This window comes from Saimiri boliviensis, chromosome 2, assembly GCF_048565385.1.
Source record: "Saimiri boliviensis isolate mSaiBol1 chromosome 2, mSaiBol1.pri, whole genome shotgun sequence".
In the NCBI taxonomy this organism is placed as follows: domain Eukaryota; kingdom Metazoa; phylum Chordata; class Mammalia; order Primates; family Cebidae; genus Saimiri; species Saimiri boliviensis.
This window is the reverse complement of record NC_133450.1, coordinates 238,402,651-238,420,553: the sequence shown is the minus strand read 5'-3', so window position 1 is coordinate 238,420,553 and position 17,903 is coordinate 238,402,651. Positions and strand designations below refer to the sequence as shown.

Sequence of the window (17,903 nt, the reverse complement as noted above, 5' to 3'; positions counted from 1 at the left end):
CCTGAGGCCCTGGAGGACACGCACCTCCTCAGGGCTGCCTGACATGACCCGAGGCCCTGACCCCCAGGCCCCTGGGCAGGACGCCATCCCTCAGTGAGGGGCCGCCTGGCCCTGGGACTGCGGCCTCGCCTGTCCGTCTGTGCGCCCCACCACCCCGCCCCACACTCAGCCACCCGCAGCCCCATCTCTGACGAACTGGACTGAAGCCTGGGGCTGAGTCTGTGACGTCCCCGGCCCCCAGCCAGGTCTCCTCTTGCAGCTGCCGCCTCCAGCCCGGTGGGTGCCCCACAGGACCTCCCCTTTGAGGCTGGAGCCTGGAGGACAGAAAATGGGCACTCCCGGCTGGCCTCAGCCACCCATCAGGCCCTGCCCTGCCAGCCACCGGGCCAACCAGTTCCCGTGACCAGCAGGGCACTAGGTCCTCCAAAGAGGGGAAGGCACCCTTGGGCACGTCAGGACCTCCTGGCTGTCCTGAGTCCCCACGTCCACACCTGCGCCTCGACACCTGTGCTGCGGGGGTTCAGGCAAAGACCCTGCTGCTCCCTCCGCTTGGGACTCCTTACCAGCCCCACCCATCAACGCCTCCTTCAGGGCCACCCGGAATGCCATCTCCTCCAGGAAGCCCTCCTTGCACCCCAGTAAGAAGAACAGTTTCCTCCAGGCTACCACACCTGGACGTGGGACGTCGTTCTCACATCCAGAACTGCGCCAGAAATGGCAGGGGATGCTGGGGTCGAGGGGCCTCCCGTGTGACAGAGGAGCTGCGGGAGGGGTGAAGGGCTCATGCAGAGGGCTGGGATGGGCAGTGAGTGAAGGGAATGTGGGAGGGAGACGAAGGAAGGGGAGGGAGGGGGTGAGGGAGGAGGTGAGGGAGGGGTGAGGGGTGGGGGGATAAGGGAGGGATGACGGAGGGGATAAGAGAGGGGTGGGGGGGTGAGGGAGGGAGTGAGGGGGTGAGGAGGGGGTGCGGAAGGAGTAAGAGAGGGGGTGAGGGAAGGGTGAGGGAAGGAGTTGGGGGCGAGGGAGGGGGTGAGGCAGGGGTGGGGAGGTGAGGGGGGTGAGGAAGGAGTGAGGGAGTGGGCGTGGCAGGGGTGAGGGAGAGGGTGAGGGAGGGGTGTTGGGAGGCCCGGTATGGAAGCCGGGAGTGTAATTGCCTCAGGTCAGCAAGGACACAGAGCACTTGAGCTCAGAACCCGGAAGCGCGGCTGGGTCTTGCACAATCCAGGGCCGGGGCCGGGAGCGATGACCCTGTTGACTGCAAACACAGGCCGGGTTTCGGGGGTGCTGACGCAGCTTTGTTGTGCCGCTGCTTCCAGTCCTGCAGGCTCAGCGCCTTATGAGCCGGGCCAGCAACCACAGGGTCTGGCCTTCCTTGGGTGGGCCCTGGACACCCACCCTCATGCAGACAGGCTCGGAATCTGGGGGGGATCCGGCCTCTCGTGCTCCCCACTGTCCCCAGCACCTGGGGGGGGGCACTCGGGCCTGGGGGCATGCTGTTGTCACCACGGCCTGCTGGGGTCACGTCACAGCTCAGAGCCTTCTCCCCCCAGCTGTAAGGTTAGCACGAGAATGGGGACTCTGGCCGGTGAGGAACACCCACGCTCCCGCAGCTGGGGTCTGGCTGAGCACATGCTGGATGGGCGTCAGTGGGACCCCAAATCCCGATCAGATCTGGAGAGGGAACCTCGCAGAGGGGCTGGGGGCGGGGGCGGGTCTCCTTAGAGCAGGCTGCGGCCACAGGTGGAGGGAGTGAGCAACACTGCCTAAAACGGCCCGGCCCGGGGCAGCTGGTGGGAGGCCCCGGCCGCCCCTGGCTGGAAGGACGAGGAGGTGCTGGGCTGGGGGCCACAGGGCAGCAGCTGGAGGCGCAGCTTCCTCTGGTCACACCAGGTCAGCAGTACCTGGAGTTAGTGATTCCTTAAAGTAAGTATTTGAGAAAAAGACAAGAAAAATATGAAAGCATCTGGACCTTTTTTTTTTTTTTTTTTTTTTTTGAGACAAAAATCTCTCACTCTGTCACCCAGGCCAGAGTGCCGTGGCGCGATCTCAGCTCGCTGCAACCTGCGCCTCCTGGGTTCAAGCAATTCTCGTGCCTCAGACTCCTGGGTAGCTGGGATGACAGGCATGTGCACCACACCCAGTTAATTTTTTTTTTTTTGTATTTTCAGTAGAGACGGGGTTTTGCCGTATTGTCCAGGCTGGTCATGAACTCCTGAGTTCAGGTGATCCACCCGTCTCAGCCTCCCAAAGTGGTAGGATTGTAGGTGTGAGCCACCACCCCTGGCCCAGCCCTCTGATTTTTAAGAAGAACGCAGTGAGGAAACGCGCACTCCACTCTGATGCAGGCAGGTGGAAGAGGAGGCCCTAGAAAATCAAAGGGAGGGCTGGGCAGGGGGTGTGGCATGGATCGCGTCCCAGATGGCCACCTCCTCAATACATCTGGAATCAGCTGCTCCTCCCTGCCTGGGCCGACCAGGCCTGGGCCCAGCACCTTGCACGGAGGCCCAGCCACCTCCCCGCTCAGCCGACATGAGCTGCCCCCGTCCTTCCTCTGGGCATGTGGAGTGAGTGGGCCAGGTCCTTCAAGGATGAACCAGGCAGAAATCACTGCCCTGGGAGAGGGAGCCTGCAGATCCCTCTCCCAAGACTTAGAAGACATTTCCAGTGCTTTCACGTGGGCAGGAATAAGCAGCGTCAAGGACACGCACAGGGCACCTAAGTCGTGAAGAGACCCGAGCAAGGGATCCCTGTAAGGGAGTGAGGGGCTGAGACTGGGCTTCGGGCTGGCTCAGCGGCACCTCCTCACTTTGGAATCACCCACTGAGAGCTACGTCTGCCTATGTATCTATCTTCCATCCATCATCTATCAAACTATCCGTATGTCATCTATTTCTCATCTATCATCCATCCGTCAATCTGTTCATCTTTTACTTTTTTCTATCAAATTAATACAACAGCGTCTATCAATCATCTCTGTATCTATCCATCCATCTAAACCCTCTAATCTATCTGACCACCCATCCATCCGACACCCATCCATCCATCCATGTATCTACCATCTATCAATCTACCTAATCATCTCTCTATTATAGGAAAGAGGTTAGGAAACCCTCCCGTCGCACTCTATCCCTGTTGGTCATCCCCAGTTTTACGTGACTGTCCCCTCCCTGCCTCCATACCTGCTTCTCCAACACCAGCCCAGTTCATAGGGCTTATGTACAGGCTCAAATCTTCTTCCCAGACTTCCGCATGGCCCCTCACCATCATCCCGGGTTGCCTACCGACCTCCCTGCCCATCCCTCCTGAGCTCCCTGTGTGTCCCTCCATGCCCACCCCCACCCAACGTGGCGGGTACATCTTGTTCACTTTCCAGGTCTCCCATGAGAACAGAGCTGGGTCCACAGGCAGGACAGGCTGGAGTGCATACCTCAGGTCCTAGGACCCCATGGGGGCTGGCAAACCCTCCAAAAGCTAGCTTGGCTCTGAGCAGCTCCTGGGCCTGTTTTTTTGTCTGTCCCCTGGCTGCTGTGACAGGTGCACAGAACCCAGCACATATAGGCAGGTGAATGAGCTCTGCCCCAGATACTTCCGGAGCACCTACCATGTGCTGGACAGTGCTGGGGACACAGGCTGCAGGAAGGTGGTGGCATCTGCTGGTAGAGCCAGGTCAGATCAGGGATCCTCAAGTAGGAGACGCGCAGACAGGAATGTGGGTGCCAAGCCCTGCCCCCGACTCCAGCAGAGCCCCTTGGCCCTCAGGAGACCTAGCAAGCAGAACCTTCACTCTTGAAGTGCCCGCCCTGGACTTGGGCTGGACTCCAGACACCAGGTCCGCAGGGAGAATCCACCTGGCCAGCCTGTCTCTGGCGACGTGGACAGTGACTCTAACCCGAGGCACCAAAGCATAAACTGCAATGGGGCTGAGAGAGTGACCAGGGAGAGGCGGCATCAGACTGGTTAGAAAGGCCTCCGGGGCAACTTTAGAGCTAAGCCCCGCCAGCCGATGGGGGCCTGCAAGGAGGCTCTTCAGCGGGCAGCAGCACAGGCCGAGGACCGAGGTGGGAACCCCGGAAGTCAGGGTCGGAGCTGGTGGAGTGGTTGGTGAATGAGCCTGGGAGTTGGTAGGCAGGGAGGTTGGGGGCGGCCAGCATGGGTATCTGAGTAGGGGAGGCCACCTGAGCTCGGGGACCGCAGGGCGTCAGGGTGCACACACCCAACTGGGGGTGGCCCAGGGCCCAGCACAGCCATCTGAGTTCAACCCTCCAGCTCGATCCAGGGAACTTCCTCTGCTGGCCAAAGGAGGAGGAGCTAAGACGTGCTGGTCAACATCCGGCTGCCAATGTGCGAGGTCAGGCACACAGCGTGCCCTCCCTCCTGCCTGGCTGCCAGCCAGCCCACACCACAGGCCTCATCAGGGACCCAGCGCTGGGCGGCACGCATCTGAGTCAGCCCTGGCCACGCAACCTGCGGCCAAGGCCATATCGCCTCCTCTTGGAAGCACGTTTCGCACCAACCATATACCTTCCCATCTTCCTTTTCAACTAGCACATCTCAGAGCTACTTTTCAAACCCTCTGTGGGACAAACACAAAAGCGGAGAGAGCGGTGCCATGAGTCCAGCTTCTCAGCATCTATGCTGTTCACCAGATGCCACTGCTCTCCCCCAGGGGTGCTTTAGAGCAGACCCCAGGTTAGAACCCTTCACTCAGGAGTGCCTCTGCTCTCTGTCACTTCAGGGACGGGGCTGTGCAGACCTGGTGTCAACAATGGACACAGGACTGCAGGGTGGGGGCCACTCATCCATCTGAGGAACCGAGAGCTGGAGCCACCCCAGGTCATGGGGCTCAGCCCGGATGGGGACAGAAGAAAAGTGATGAGGAAGTAAGTGGGGCCTCAGCAGTGCTGGAGGCCTCGCCCCCTCCCCTGTGTGCCTGGAAGGCTGCTTAGAGGAAACGGCAGAGGCTGGCAGGGGCTGCTCGGGCACCTCACCTGAAGGGGCCCCGTTGGGGACCCACAGCCAGATGCAGAGGCAGTGCAGGAGGAAGGATGGGGCAGGGTGGCCCCACCCTACCTGAGTCCACCAGATGCTCCGAATCTAGCGGGATGAGGGGCCGGGGCTGGGAGGGGTGGTGGAGAGTGGGTAGTGGGCATTTGGGGAACGGGAACCAAGGGAAAGAGAGTGAAGCGCCAGATACGGGAGGCCTAGGAGCCAGATTTCCACTGGGTGAGGGGTCCCGTGGGGCAGGTGGGCCCCAAGAGTCCAGGACCTGGTCCTGGCGTGGCTGTCAGCTCCCCTCTGCCCAGAAAATGTCCCTGCTGACCACAGGCATCACTGGACACCATTGCAGGGAAGCAGCAACTTTGGACTTAATGGGGCGAGACCCAGGGGCAGAACCTCAAGAGAACAATGCAGCCGGGCAGGAAACAGCACTGGAAGTGTGCGAGGAGGGACGGAACACCACCGCACCCCTGCTCCGGCTCGGGTCAGAGGTCACCAGGGGCTGCCAGTGCCAATGACTTCAGCCTCTGTGCCTAAAACCTCACCCCAAGCCAAGATTCTGGAGGGAGCGGCCCTGGCCCGAGCCACGTGCTCCCGACGCCCCTGCAGGGCAGCTGGAGAGGGGATGGGAAGGCCAAGACCGGCCCAGCCCTGGGAGCAAGGAGGTGGCACGTGGAGCCCGATGAGAAACGTAGGCTTTATTAGTCATTCATAATTAGAAAAGTGGGTGCTGGGCTCTGCCTGTTCACTGCTGGTACAGGGTATACGCAGGGTCTACGGCCCTCATAGGTCTGGCTGGCTTCCTCTTGATGGTCACCAAGCCCAGGCATTGAGACCAGAGCCAGTGGCTACCACAGGGCCAAAAGGCAGCTCTGGCTCTCCAGGGTCCCTGGGTTAGGCAGCGGGCAGATGCTGGGGTCACCAGGCAACCCAGACAGGGACCACGGGAGATGGGGACGCTGGTGCTTCGGCAGAGGGAGAGACATCTCCTTGTCCTTCTGGAATGTCCTGAGACAGAGGCTGGCCCTGGTCCCTCATCCAACCCATCCAACAGAACTGCTGTGTCCTTGGGTGGGTCGAGACCCTTCTCTGGGCACAGGTCTCTGGGGCTGGCCAGCTCTGACCCTCTGGGCCATTGTGGCCAGCCCCCATGTGCCAGGAGGGAGCTGCCTCCTGGGAACAGCAGCCAAGAGACACGAGTGGCCTACCCCATGGTGGCCAGCCATAGTCAGAGCAAGGGCTGGTCCAGGGACATGGTGGAGATGAGGCCAGCCTGGGCTCTGGCAGTCTGGGGAGTGCCATGTGCAGCAAGGTGGACACCTCACGGGTACGGCGGCTCCTGGGGTCGGGCAGCTGAGTTGCAGGGCAAGCAGCATCCAGGGTCCTAGAAAGGAGACAGAGGAGAGGCTCTGAGTCTGTAAGGAGGGAGAGGGGGGCTCCGGGCCTGGGAAGGAGGGAGAGGGGGGCTCCGGGCCTGGGAAGGAGGGAGAGGGGGGCTCCGGGCCTGGGAAGGAGGGAGAGGAGAGGAGAGGCTCCGGGCCTGAAAGGAGCAGGTGAGGCCCTGAGCCAGCCTGTGATCAGCCCCAAGTGTCAGGGCTATGTGGACACCTGACTTAGGAAGGAGAAGGACTTGATTCTGTCATGAGAGGTGTCAAAGCATTCCAGGCCTCAGTTTCCCCTCTGAAAAGGGAATGAATATAGCATGGCTGGGTTACTGCCAAGACTTAAAGGCCTGGTCCAGCACAGGGGGCTGGGGCTGGCAGCTGTGACCACAGACACCTACGCAGCCTAAGGTCTCTCTGGCTCCTCCAGGCAGGACACACAGCAGACTTGGCCTCGGAGCCTCTGAGGACAGCCTTGAGGGCACCGCTGGGTCCCCATGTGGCTCTCAGGCCCAGCACCCTCTTCCTGGCAGGCAGATAACTGATGCTTGGTAGAGTTAGAGATTGCATCAGCACACACAGCAGGTGATTAATAAATGACCTGGCCACATGCCCCGAGCCAGGGAGCAGCTGGCATCTAGGGGACAACTTAACTGCAAACTGGAGGCAGCGGATGGACAGTGACCTGGAGCCCACGTGGGGCTGCCCAGAACTGGGCACTGCCACAGGGCGACTTCAGGCGCCACGGCCAGGACACTGGGGGTCGGCGTGACCCCACTGGGGGAATGGTCACCGGTGAGGACAGGGAAGCTTGAAGAGGCCATGGGCCATCACGAGCAGCGGCCACTCCTAGCTGCTTCTGTGTGGGGAGAGTGAGGCCGAGTGGAGGCAGGGCGCTCCAACCCACCCTCGGGCCCCAGGGCCCCACCTCAACCTCCACTATGCCCTCTTGGGGACATTTTTAGACGTCTTTGACACACAGGTGCTCTGCCCCAAGCACACTGCTCCTGTCTACTCTGCCGTGGGCCAGCACTGCTCACTGCTGGAGAGATGGCCATCTGCCAGGAGCGCCCACCCCTGCCTTGGCAACTCACCTCCACCTCTGCGACAAACCCGAGGATGGCCTCTAGGCCCAAGGTCGTGGGGACAGTGGTGTGTGGGTCTGGCCCGGCTGCGTGGACTGTCACGTGTGCACCATGTGGCCCTCACCACAGCTGCATCCCGGGCCTTCCTGCTTCTAGGCTGTGTGTCACTGGGCAGACGCTCACCCTCTCTGAGCAAGGACACAGGGAGAGGCTGTGTGTGGTGTGGGAGGTCTTCCTACACGAGAGCCTCGTCCCGTGGGGACAGCCTCAATCTGCAGCCTGCACACAGCCAGAGTCCGGCCCAGGGCAGGCAGCTCACAGACTCTGTGAGGCCCGACAAGGGGCAGACTTGAAGAGCCACAGGAGCTCCATGACAAGATCCCCAGTCCCACTGTCCTGGTCAGGGTGGCACAGTGGGGTGGGCATGTCAGGCAGGCAGTCATACCAGGGCCCCTTTTTCTCAGATGAGGGTAAGGAGGAAGCTTTACTTGCTAAGTGGAGGTGATAAGGGGTACAGAGCCGCTGATTTATCAACGAAGCGGGATATCTTCAGGTTTTTGGTGTATTTTTGAGACAGTCTCATTCTGTCACCCAGGCTGGAGTGCTGTGGTGCAATCTCGGCTCACTGCAACCTCTGCCTCCTGGGTTCAAGCGATTCTCCTGCCTCAGCCTCCTGAGCAGCTGGGATTACAGAGATGCACCACCATGCCCAGCTACTTTCTGTATTTTTAGGAGAGACGAGGTTTCACCCTGTTGGCCAGGCTGGTCTCGAACTCCTGTCCTCAAGTGATCTGCCCGCCTCAGCCTCCCAAAGTGTTGGGATTACAGGCGTGAGCCACCGTGCCTGACCCAGATACCTCATTTCTTTCTTTTTTTTTTTCAGTTTCTTTTTTCTCTGACAGACATTCTGAATGCATCGAAATCTTACGTTTAAGTGAGTTCTCCAGATGTTTAAATGGTGGCTCCTAAACACGTTCTGTGTCAACACTGTGTCTAAAGCAGGTGGCCAGCACCAGGAGCAGGGCTGGCCTCAGGGCAGTGGCCAGGCATTGGCCTTGCAGGTGTGGACGAGGGTGCCCGTGGCCTAAGAAGGTGTCCCAGTTTGGCTGGCCAGGGATTTGCCACACTGCAAGAGCCTCTGACAGTGAGCAGCTCCAGGACTGTAGGTCTCATGCCCCACCCCCCAGCTCACCTGGGTGCCCTACTGCTGGGGCGCCATGTCCATCAAGGGCTTCTGAACCCCGAACGCCGTGATGAAGATGTTGACCACCACGATGATGAACACCAGGCCCGTGGCCAGGTTGTTGAGGAAGTCCAGCTTGGCATGCTTGGCCGGGTTGTTAAGGTCGTATTTGACTGTGGGCGAGAGGAGTGGACAGTGCAGAGGGCAGCCCAGATGGAGCGTCCAGCCCGGGCCAGTGGGAGGGGACCCACCCTGGTGGTCAGACTGTCCTGGGACACTACAGTGCCCTCAGTGGCATTTAGGATGAATTTTGCCCCCCAGAGAAAAATAAAAATACATCTGTTTTGCTGAAACGCTGACCATAGCGCCCCCAGCTTGGGCAGCCCCACTGTCTGTGACCCCACCTTCCGTAGCCCCCGCTCTTTTTAGGAATTGAAGCTATGGATGTCAATCCAAGGCCAGGCTTGGGCAAATGCACTGAGCTCTTTGTGCCTTAATCTAGTGATTCCTGCCACAAACTGCAGTTCTGTTAGGGTGACTGTTTAATAGGTCACTTGCCCAAGGTCACGAAGCCAGGAGGAGGACCCTGGTCCCAGGTGAGGACTGGCATGGCAGAGGCCATCTCACGGCATGGTCCACAAGAACCTAGTGAAGCACTTGCCCTAATGCCCACAGGCCAGGCCCTGACCCTCCTCTGTGTGGTTCATACCTGTCCTTCCAGCACTTTGGGAGGCTGAGACGGGAGGATCACGTGAGCCCAGGAGTTTGAGACTAGCCTGGGCAGCACAGCAAGACCCCATCTCTACCAAAAATGAAAAAATTAGCTGGCATGGGGCACAGAGCTGTGGTGCAGGCTGCCTGCAAGGCTGAGGCAGAAGGCTCACTTGAGTCTAGGAGGTTGAGGCTGCGGTGAGCCGCGAAAAGACAGAGCAAGACCCTGTCTCACAAACAGAACAGAACAAGGCTGGGTGTGCTGCCTCACGCCTGTAATCCCAGTATCTTGGGAGACCGAGGCTGTCGGATCGCTTGAGCTCAGGAGTTCGCCTGGGCAACAAGGCGTAACCTCACCTCTGCAAAAGACACAAAAATTAGCCGGGCGTGGTGGCGAGCGCCTGTGTAATCCCAGTTACTTTGGGGGCTCGGGTGGGAGGATCATTTGAGCCCAGGAAATGGAGTTTGACGTGCGATGAGACTGTGCCACTGCATTCCAGCCTGGGTGACAGGGGACCCCGTTTCAAACAAAACAAAACAAAACAAAACCAAACCAAAAAAGTGCAGGGCGGGGGAGGTGCCACTTCCTGGACTGCGTGTCTGGGTGGCGAGGGCCAGGGACCCGGCAGCACCTTGAGAGCCGAGTGTGCAAGGTGGTGGGCACCCTTTCCAGGCGGTGCGAGCAGATGCCAGCAAGGTGAGCAGGCAGCCCGGCCACCCGGACCCAGGGACCTACCGAGGAAGATGAGCAGCACCCCGACGCCGATCTGCAGGGCCAGCGAGATGGAGATCAGGACCACCAGGGGCACGTAGAAGGCGAAGCTGGGGCCCTGTTCCACCACGGCCTTCAGCTGGGACGCGTTGGCCATCAGCAGCGCGATATCCAGCATGCTCTCCGCCGCGCTCTTCTTGTTGGCGTAATGGTTCACGTTGATGGGCCTGTGCCTCCAGCCCCAGCGGGGTGGCTGCGGGGAGGGGGACGGTCAGCGCGGGTGGGGGAGGCGGCAGGGGCTGTGTCCGGGTCTGGCTATGGGGGTGGGCCGGGCCCTGCAGGTGAGGGCTTCCCTTGTCCCCGCCCCTGGTAAGTATCCAGACGGAAGTGCTTACTACTCTAAGGAGAGGCAGCGAGCATGAGCTCGGCCTTTGTGGAACGTCCCCTAGGAACACAGTTCTGGGTAGGAAATGACACAGCAGCCTCAGCGCACGCCCTCCGGTTTTCCACTGGAAAGCGCTGCCCGATCCTCCTCCTCCTGCTGTAGGCGGGGCCGCTCCTCCCTGCCTGCCCCTACCCGCCTGTGCCCCTGACCTCCTCTCGCCCTCCCCTCAACGTCTGCGCTCCTGGTGCCAGCAAGGGAAGTGACGTGTGGGCGGACGGATCTGTTCGCGCTGGCCCAGGCAAGAATGCAGCCTTCTTGGGCTGCCCCTAAGGGCTGAGGTGGCTCCTGCCACCTCCCAACCTCCCAGCCTTGGGGCCCAACAGGCCACTCAGCCTCCAGGCCTCAGCACAGGGCTTGCAAAACTATCCGGCCGTTAGCGTCCAGCCCTCACTGAGGTGGGGCACCCAAAGCCTGGTCTCCACACAGCAGGCACTCAATGGATGCCTCAGCGTATGACATCCAGTGGAGCTCAGCTTCCAGATTAATTCTCAGAGTAATGACATGGGGCTGCAAGCTCTGGTGGAATCCTCTCTGCCTTAGGTTAGGGGCCCATCTGGGAGGGGCCCCCTGCAGTTCTCTTGAAGGCCCCAGTGCCTTTCCCTGTTGCCAGATACTCTCATGCTCCAAGGCCCCACACAGAGGCCACTGCTTCCAGGAAGCCTCCCAGGACTTCCCCTGGCAGGACACGCCCCTTTCTCCTGCCACAGGAAGGTCCTCTCTAGGGCTGGCCTTTCATTCCAGGGCAGCCTTAAGTACTCAACTTCCTCTTTCTCGGGAAGCAAGAGTCCGCCCCTTTCAAGCTGCCCTGGTGGAGGCCCTCTTCAGTCTCTCAGGACAACCCTGCCAGCCCCCTGGCCTGGCCCTCTGTCTGTAGGTGCCCCTCAGTTTCCAGGCCCCGGACCACAGCCTCTCAGGACTGGTCACCTGCTCGGAGGCAGCTGTAAGAACCCACTGCTGGCAGCCGACCTCCTGGGGCCCGCTCTGGGAGATCCTGTTTCCAGACTCATGAAAGATGCAGGTTGGGAGGCCGGGGTGCCACAGGGCTGCAGGGAGGGGCGGAGACGGGCATCCATCCATGCCTCGACTTTCTGCAGGCTGGAAACAAGCACCATGAAAAATACACGAGACAGCCAATACAGAACTAGCAGAGGGCAAGGGCCTTGCTTTCATGCTGCGTGTGTTTCAGTTTCATCTAAAATTATGTGCCCAGGAGGAAGAGGGAGTGGGCGTCGGGGGACAGCGGCAGGCTCTGCTGCCTACACCTGGGCCCGCAACCATTCCAACAACCTGCCTTCGCCATCAGCTGCTCTCTAAGTAGCAAGTTCACGTGGACACAGGACCAGCCGCCTTCACCTGGGCCAGCCAGCAGCCCTGTCCCTGGGGCGCTGATGGGTTCTCGGGTCGCTCCACACACACCCCAAAGCCACTTTGGGGTCTCTACTTTGCCTCTCCCACCCTGGGCCTGACTCTGCACTCCCGGGGATTCCCTCAGGCCCCAGCGCACGAGGACATGGCTACCCAGGGTCTGGGCAAGGACGGCCCGGACTGAGGGCCCATGCCCAGCGCTGAGGTCGTCTCCAGCTCTGCTCTTGTGAAGCCACCCAGTGGGCCACACCCCATCACACGTGTGTTCCGCTGGGTGCAGTATCCCGGGGGCTGCTGGCCACAGTGGGTATGTGCTCCTGAGTTTCACAAACAAGTGCCGAAGTGCCTGCCATCAAGGCCACCCTAATACTCATTTGGGTGCCCATCCCAGGACTTGGTACCAGGAGAAAACGTTCAAGTGCAGACCCTGTGAGGATTTCCACCTTCCGGGGGCACCTACACATGTGTGTGCATGCTCCTAGTCATACAGACACAGAAACAGACATCCCCTCACAAAAAGACACATTACACACAATATAACACCTGCACAGACAGACACAAACTCCACGCACATACACAGACACACAGACCCAGGCTAACCACGTTGGCCTCTGGACACGAGGAATAAATCCCTTTTTTCTTTTCTTTTTGTTTTGAGATGGACTCTTGCTCTTGTTTCCCAGGCTGGAGTGCAGTGGCTCAATCTCAGCAAACTGCAACCTCTGCCTCCCGGGTTCAAGTGATTCTCCTGCCTCAACCTCCTGAGTAGCTGGGATTACAGGTACCTGCCACCATGCCTGGCGAATTTTTGTATTTTTAGTAGAGACGGGGGTTTGGTCTCAAACTCCTGACTTCGTGATCCACCTGCCTAAGCCTCCTAAAGTGCTGGGATTACGGGCGTGAGCCGCCACGCCCAGCCAGAAGTCTCTTTTTTCTGAGCTCTGCAGAACCATTTAAGTATTTCATAGCCAGGCGGTCACAGGGAACACTCAGACCCATTAAAATGCATCATCTGCACAGAGCCTCCAGGTCCCCAACCTTCAGCTTTCAGCACCCCAGCCACAGGGAGCCTGTGCCCCTGCTGTCCTCATGCCCACTTGGGGTAGGTAAACTGAGGCTCGGCAAGAAGGTTCCTTACCCAAAGCCACATAGCAAGTGAGTGCTGGGCCAGGATTTGAACCCAGGCCTGAGGACTTGTAAGCCCTGGTGGCTGACACCATTGTCCCTCCCCTTAGGGGCTGAGCTTTCAGGGGCTCCCTGCCTCAGGCTCCAGCTATGTAACTTCAGGACAACTAGCCCCACGTTGTGCCTCAGTCTCCCATGTGTATCATGAGGCTGTGGAGCAGAGGCCCCGGGGTGGCCTCCAAGTCCTGAGTGGCCAGCAAATGCCCTGAGCACACATCCCTGCAAGGGAAGGGCACTTACAGCCCATCCGGCCATCTGCTTCCTATCCAACCTGCAGTTAGGGAAGCTTCTGCGCGAGGGTCAAGCCCTGGCTCACCACAGCCCAGCCTGTGGCCCTGGCACAAGCTCCCCCTCCATGGGACTCAGTCTCCCCCTCCGTATATCTGGGGCTGCACCAGAGAAACTCCCACTCACCGAGTGAGAGGCCATGTTCCTCACCCATTCAACAGACCAGCAGCCTGCAGCTCGGAGGAGGTTTGCCCAGAGCCGCCTCCCACGACTGTGTCCCAAAGCGTAGGGCTGCCCTAGGATACAGCGTAGCTGGCAACCACCCCGGGCAGCAGGCCACCTTGGGAGTGTCACATGGAAGGGAAGGCAGCAGGGCTGGTCTGCTTCCCGGTCCCTAACCTCAGCGCTCTGGGCCTTGGGGCTCTGGAGCTGATCACCACATAGAAGGGTCCCAGGGAGGATGACCCTACTCTCCCCCACTCCTGGGCACTTGCCCGTCTTGGGATGGGCTTTAGGATGGCCAGGGGACCCAGCCACCACAGAGGAGGGAACCCTGTGATCCTGACCAGCCAGCAGAAGCTGCCAGGAGCCCAGCCCTGCCGAAACCTGAGCCCATGGCTTGGGCAGTGCAGAGAATAAACACCGTCGTTAATATATTCCCAGGGCCAGCGGGACTTCCCCAGAGCCTCAGCAGCACCCGGGGCCTGGGGCCAGGCCAGGTATTTTTCCTTTGAAAGCTAGGAAGGAGGCTGGGTGAGGAGGCAGGCTCTGTGCAGGGCTGTGGCCACCTCCTCTTGCTCCCTTCTGTGGACGGTCAGCCTCGCCACTGCAGGCTGCACATGTTGGGGCTGGGACACACGGTGGGTCCTAGGGCCACTTCAGTGAGCATCCTCAGCTCAGGCAGGAGGGGCTGGCACCACGGTGGGATATGAACCAGGCTTGCTGCATCTACAGGCCTGGCTCTGGCCATAGCGTAGTGGGTGCTCCAGACCACCCAGGGCTTGGCTGGGAGGAGACAGGGTGGGGGGCTGTGGCCCCACAAATGTGGGGATGCATATCAGCTGCCCCCTTTCCAAGGGCCTGCGAGGAGCCGGGCTGGAAGCTGCCACAACACTGACCAGTAGGGTGACCATTCTATGCCTCAGTTTCCTCATCTGTAAAATGGGCATACAAGGATGTGAAGTGGACTGACTGGGATGATCTCAGGCCCGGTGGCGGGTGGAGCACATGGCAGTAGGTGGCAGGGTTGGGGTGTTCTTCCTTGATGCCTAGCTCTCACTGTTTTGAAAGACTACCCCCCAGCCAACTCCACCCACTCAAAAGCAGCTGAACAGGCTCCAAAAATAGCGGCACGGCCAGGAAAGGACAGCCTGGGGCACAGGTTCTCCTGTGCTAACCGGGACCCAGGTGGGCAACAGGGATGAACTGCCGGGGGTCCCAGTCTAGACGTTGGCTGCCTGCAGCCTGTCCTGCTCCCCGGCCCTAACCCTTGGACTCAGCAGGCATGAGCAGATGGTGGGAAGGCCTGAGAATCAGGCACCCCTCCTTCCACCTACCATATGCTAGGACCCGCCTGGGGCCTCCGGCATCCCTTGTCTGACCCACCAGTGGGGGCACGAGCTGCTGTGCCCATCCATTCCCCAGATGCCACACAGACAGGTAGGGGCTGGCACTGGAGCCCTGCACCGTCTCCCAGCAGTCAGCCCAGGATGCAGCTCCCGAGAGGGTCTCCTAGATCCACGTGTGTGTTCCCGGCAGCGAACCCCAAGACAACAGGAAGTGCTGCCAGGCGGGGTCCCCACTGCAGCTGGGCCAGACAGACCCACTTCCCTCCGACTCAGCACTGGCCAGGAGTGGCCCTGCGACCATGTTAGGGTTGCCTTTTAGAACTTGGCCCAGACCCTGCTGGCCTCGGGACCTGCCAGGAAAGCAGAAATGAGGGAGCAAACTTCCCCTGGGCAGCTGAGGCCACGCGCAGCCCAGACAGCTGGTATACAGGGCACAATTGCGTGTCCCTGAGGACCAGGCCTCTTGGGCCAAATGTGACCCCAGGAACCTTCAACCTGAGGGCTGTGAGGGGCAGGAAGACGTGGCTGGCACCAGAGGGCTGCGTCCCAATCTCATCCTCACCACTTCCCTGCCTTGAGACGCCCTGGGGATGACAGATTCAGGCCATTTTCACATTAAAATTGTTTACTGTTCCTTGCGCTGACAGCCGCAAGTGAGCTGACTCAACCCCTGGACAATGATGGGGGCCCTGAAATGAAGGGACACGGGGCACAGGGCACATGGGGCGGGAGAGACATGAGAGCTTCCCACGGCCCTGCCCCAACAGAGCCCACCCAGGCCGGAGTTCCACGTGCAGCTCCTCCCTAAGCCTCGGCCACCCTGGGAGGTGAGCAGTTGTACCCCCATCCAACAGAAAAGGAAACTGAGGATCTCCTTGGGCCCCATGCTGGGCAAAGCACTGCCCTCTCCAAACCAGGCCAGGGGTCACCACTGGGAGAGGGTCTCCATGGCAGAGAGGAGTGAGGATGTGGGCACTGACTGCTGGCCTGGCTCCAGGTACTTCCTGCACATCAGCCACTGAGTCCTCACCCTGACACTACAGCAGGCACCGCTTCACGCCCATTTCACAGATGAGACACTGAGGCACAGAATACTGACATGATGTACCCAAGAAATGGAGAGGCAGGATCTTGAGGGTGGGAGGAGGAAAGGGTGTTGGGTGTGCCTGGAACCCCCAGGCTGGGTGAGTACAGTGGCCCTGCAGGTTTTCTACCCCTCAAGGAGAAATGAGCTCATCCTCACACTGGCTCATAGCCTTTCCATAGCTCCCTGGATGCCAGACCACGATCAGGCCGGCAAGGCCCCTCCCGGCAGCCTGGCTGCCCATCCCCGCACCTCCTACCTGGCTTCCCGTCTCCGTGGTCCAGCCTCTGAGCCTTTGCTCCTGCGGCTCCTTCTGCCTAGATGCCCTTCCACACATCGCAGAGAGCCAGGTGTGGACACACGGTCCACACAGAGACACAGTCGGAAGGCCCCCTGCCTATTGCTCCAAAGTGCTCACACGCTGGGGCAGGGCCAGGTCCCTAGGGTCCCGCGCACCAGTCAAGTCCTGCAGTGCGACAGCTCCTCTCAGCCCTGTTTCCTCATCTCTAACCTAGGGACAAGTATCCATGCAGCCCCAGGGCTACCCTATCCTGTGGCTTGTGGGGCCCCTCCTCCCTGAACACGGCCTGTCCCCACAGCACCGGCCTAGGACTGTTCGCCAGCACCTGAGCAGGGTATCTTTGCCCCAGTCTGGTCCCTGCCATGGAGAGGCCTGGAAAAACCCAACAGGCTACCGTTCCCTGCCCCGATCCCTGGAGGGGCGGGGGGAGGTGTTGAAAAGGAAAGAATGTCCAAAGTAAACAAGTCACCAGAGGACCGTGCCAGGACCTTGCAGCAAACACAAGGTGCCCAGTAAGTGCAGAGTCCTGGGATGAAGAATTCTGAAGCGTGGACCATTGCCAGCCCGCCCGCTGCCCACAGCCTTCCCAGGCCCGGCGGGGCAAGCTCTGGAGGGCCTGTAGGGGCTACCCTAGAGGCTGTGTGACGATTCTGTTTCTCAGGGTGAGTAAGTGGAATCGGGACCACAGAGGGCCCCAAGTTCTCCCATCAAGGCACGCATTAGATTGTGTGGTCACCTCGTGGTGACGTAACTGTCTGCACGCTGCTGGCCTGGAGCCCGGAGGCTGTGACTCCTCTCTGCCCGTCCCCGGGCAAAGTGCGCGGACGAGACGGCATGGCGAGGCTGAAGTTAGAGAGAGCGGCGCGGGAGTGGGGGGAGGCCAGGAAAGCGGGGCGCCAGCAGTCCTTGGCCGGAGGAGCGGCGCCCAGACCCCCGCCGCGCAGCCAAGCGCGGGCGCTGCTTAGTGCGGCTGGGGACGCCAGCCCGCCCTGCGCCCCTGCGTCCCCACGTCCCACCCACTTGCCAGGGGTGGCTGGAGCTCCTGGGGGCATCGTTCTGACCCCGACGGGGCGGGAGGGACTTGTCCTGGACAGGGCGTCCCCCGCCACTCTGCAGTGCGGACACGGCGCGCACTCGGTTCGGTGCCCACAGGTGCCCGGGGAGCCGCGGGGCCCCGAGAGGACCGGGCGGAGCAAGGTCACGCAGCGGCGGGGGGAGGGTCTTACCGAGGCGCCCGGGGAGCCGGGCGTGCCCGGGGGCAGGACGCCGTTGAGCTCGTACTCGTCGGCACCCGAGTCCATGGTGCGGCCGCCGGGGCCGCCTGGATCCGGGCCTGGGCTCGCCCGAGCCTCTGCCGCGGGTTCCAGCTGTGCGCCCGCCCCCGGCCCGCCCCCGGCCCGCCCCCGGCCCAGACTCCGCCCCCACGTGGGGCGGGCCCGGGGCAGGGAGGCCGGACGCGGAAAACACGCAGTCGGTGGCGACCCCGACCTCTCCCGCCTGAGACGCGCCCCGCGAGGTTCCCCAGGGCAGGGGGGCGCGACGCCGATGACCCCAGGGGACACTGCGCGGCGTCTCGCTTTGAACCTCCGTCGCCGACACTTTTAATCCACAAAATGAGGTCAAGAACCCACCTTTTCCTGGCCACCGAGCCAACTG

At 60.8% G+C, this 17,903-nt stretch overlaps 1 protein-coding gene across 3 annotated transcripts; it reads right to left on the bottom strand.

Moving 5' to 3' along the window:
- Positions 1-5,681: 5,681 nt before the first annotated feature.
- NINJ1 (ninjurin 1) lies at positions 5,682-17,635 on the bottom strand. Of its 3 annotated transcripts, XM_010348780.3 has the most exons (5): positions 17,474-17,635; positions 11,441-11,611; positions 10,096-10,324; positions 8,658-8,821; positions 5,682-6,382 (listed from the first exon to the last, which is right to left on the bottom strand). In XM_010348780.3, exons 1-4 carry the CDS (start codon positions 17,546-17,548, stop codon positions 8,667-8,669), a joined length of 630 nt encoding a protein of 209 aa, XP_010347082.1. In that variant the 5' UTR covers positions 17,549-17,635; the 3' UTR covers positions 5,682-6,382; positions 8,658-8,666. The 3 variants fall into 3 exon arrangements, with proteins under 3 accessions (XP_010347082.1, XP_003938228.1, XP_010347084.3); XM_003938179.3 differs by lacking the exon at positions 11,441-11,611 and having other exon boundaries at positions 17,474-17,633; XM_010348782.3 differs by lacking the exons at positions 11,441-11,611; positions 17,474-17,635 and adding an exon at positions 16,206-17,411.
- Between the last annotated feature and the right edge of the window lie 268 nt (positions 17,636-17,903).

Bases quoted from the DNA above. Each gene is read 5' to 3' on its own strand.
- NINJ1 (XM_010348780.3), bottom strand. From the start codon at position 17,548: ATGGACTCGGGTGCCGACGAGTACGAGCTCAACGGCGTCCTGCCCCCG. The intron at 11,612-17,473 runs GTAAGACCCTCC...GCTTGTTTCCAG, and splicing joins CCGGCTCCCCGGGCGCCTCG to CCTGCAGAAAGTCGAGGCAT. The intron at 8,822-10,095 runs GTAGGTCCCTGG...TCTCGCCCACAG, and splicing joins GGTGCTGCTCATCTTCCTCG to TCAAATACGACCTTAACAAC.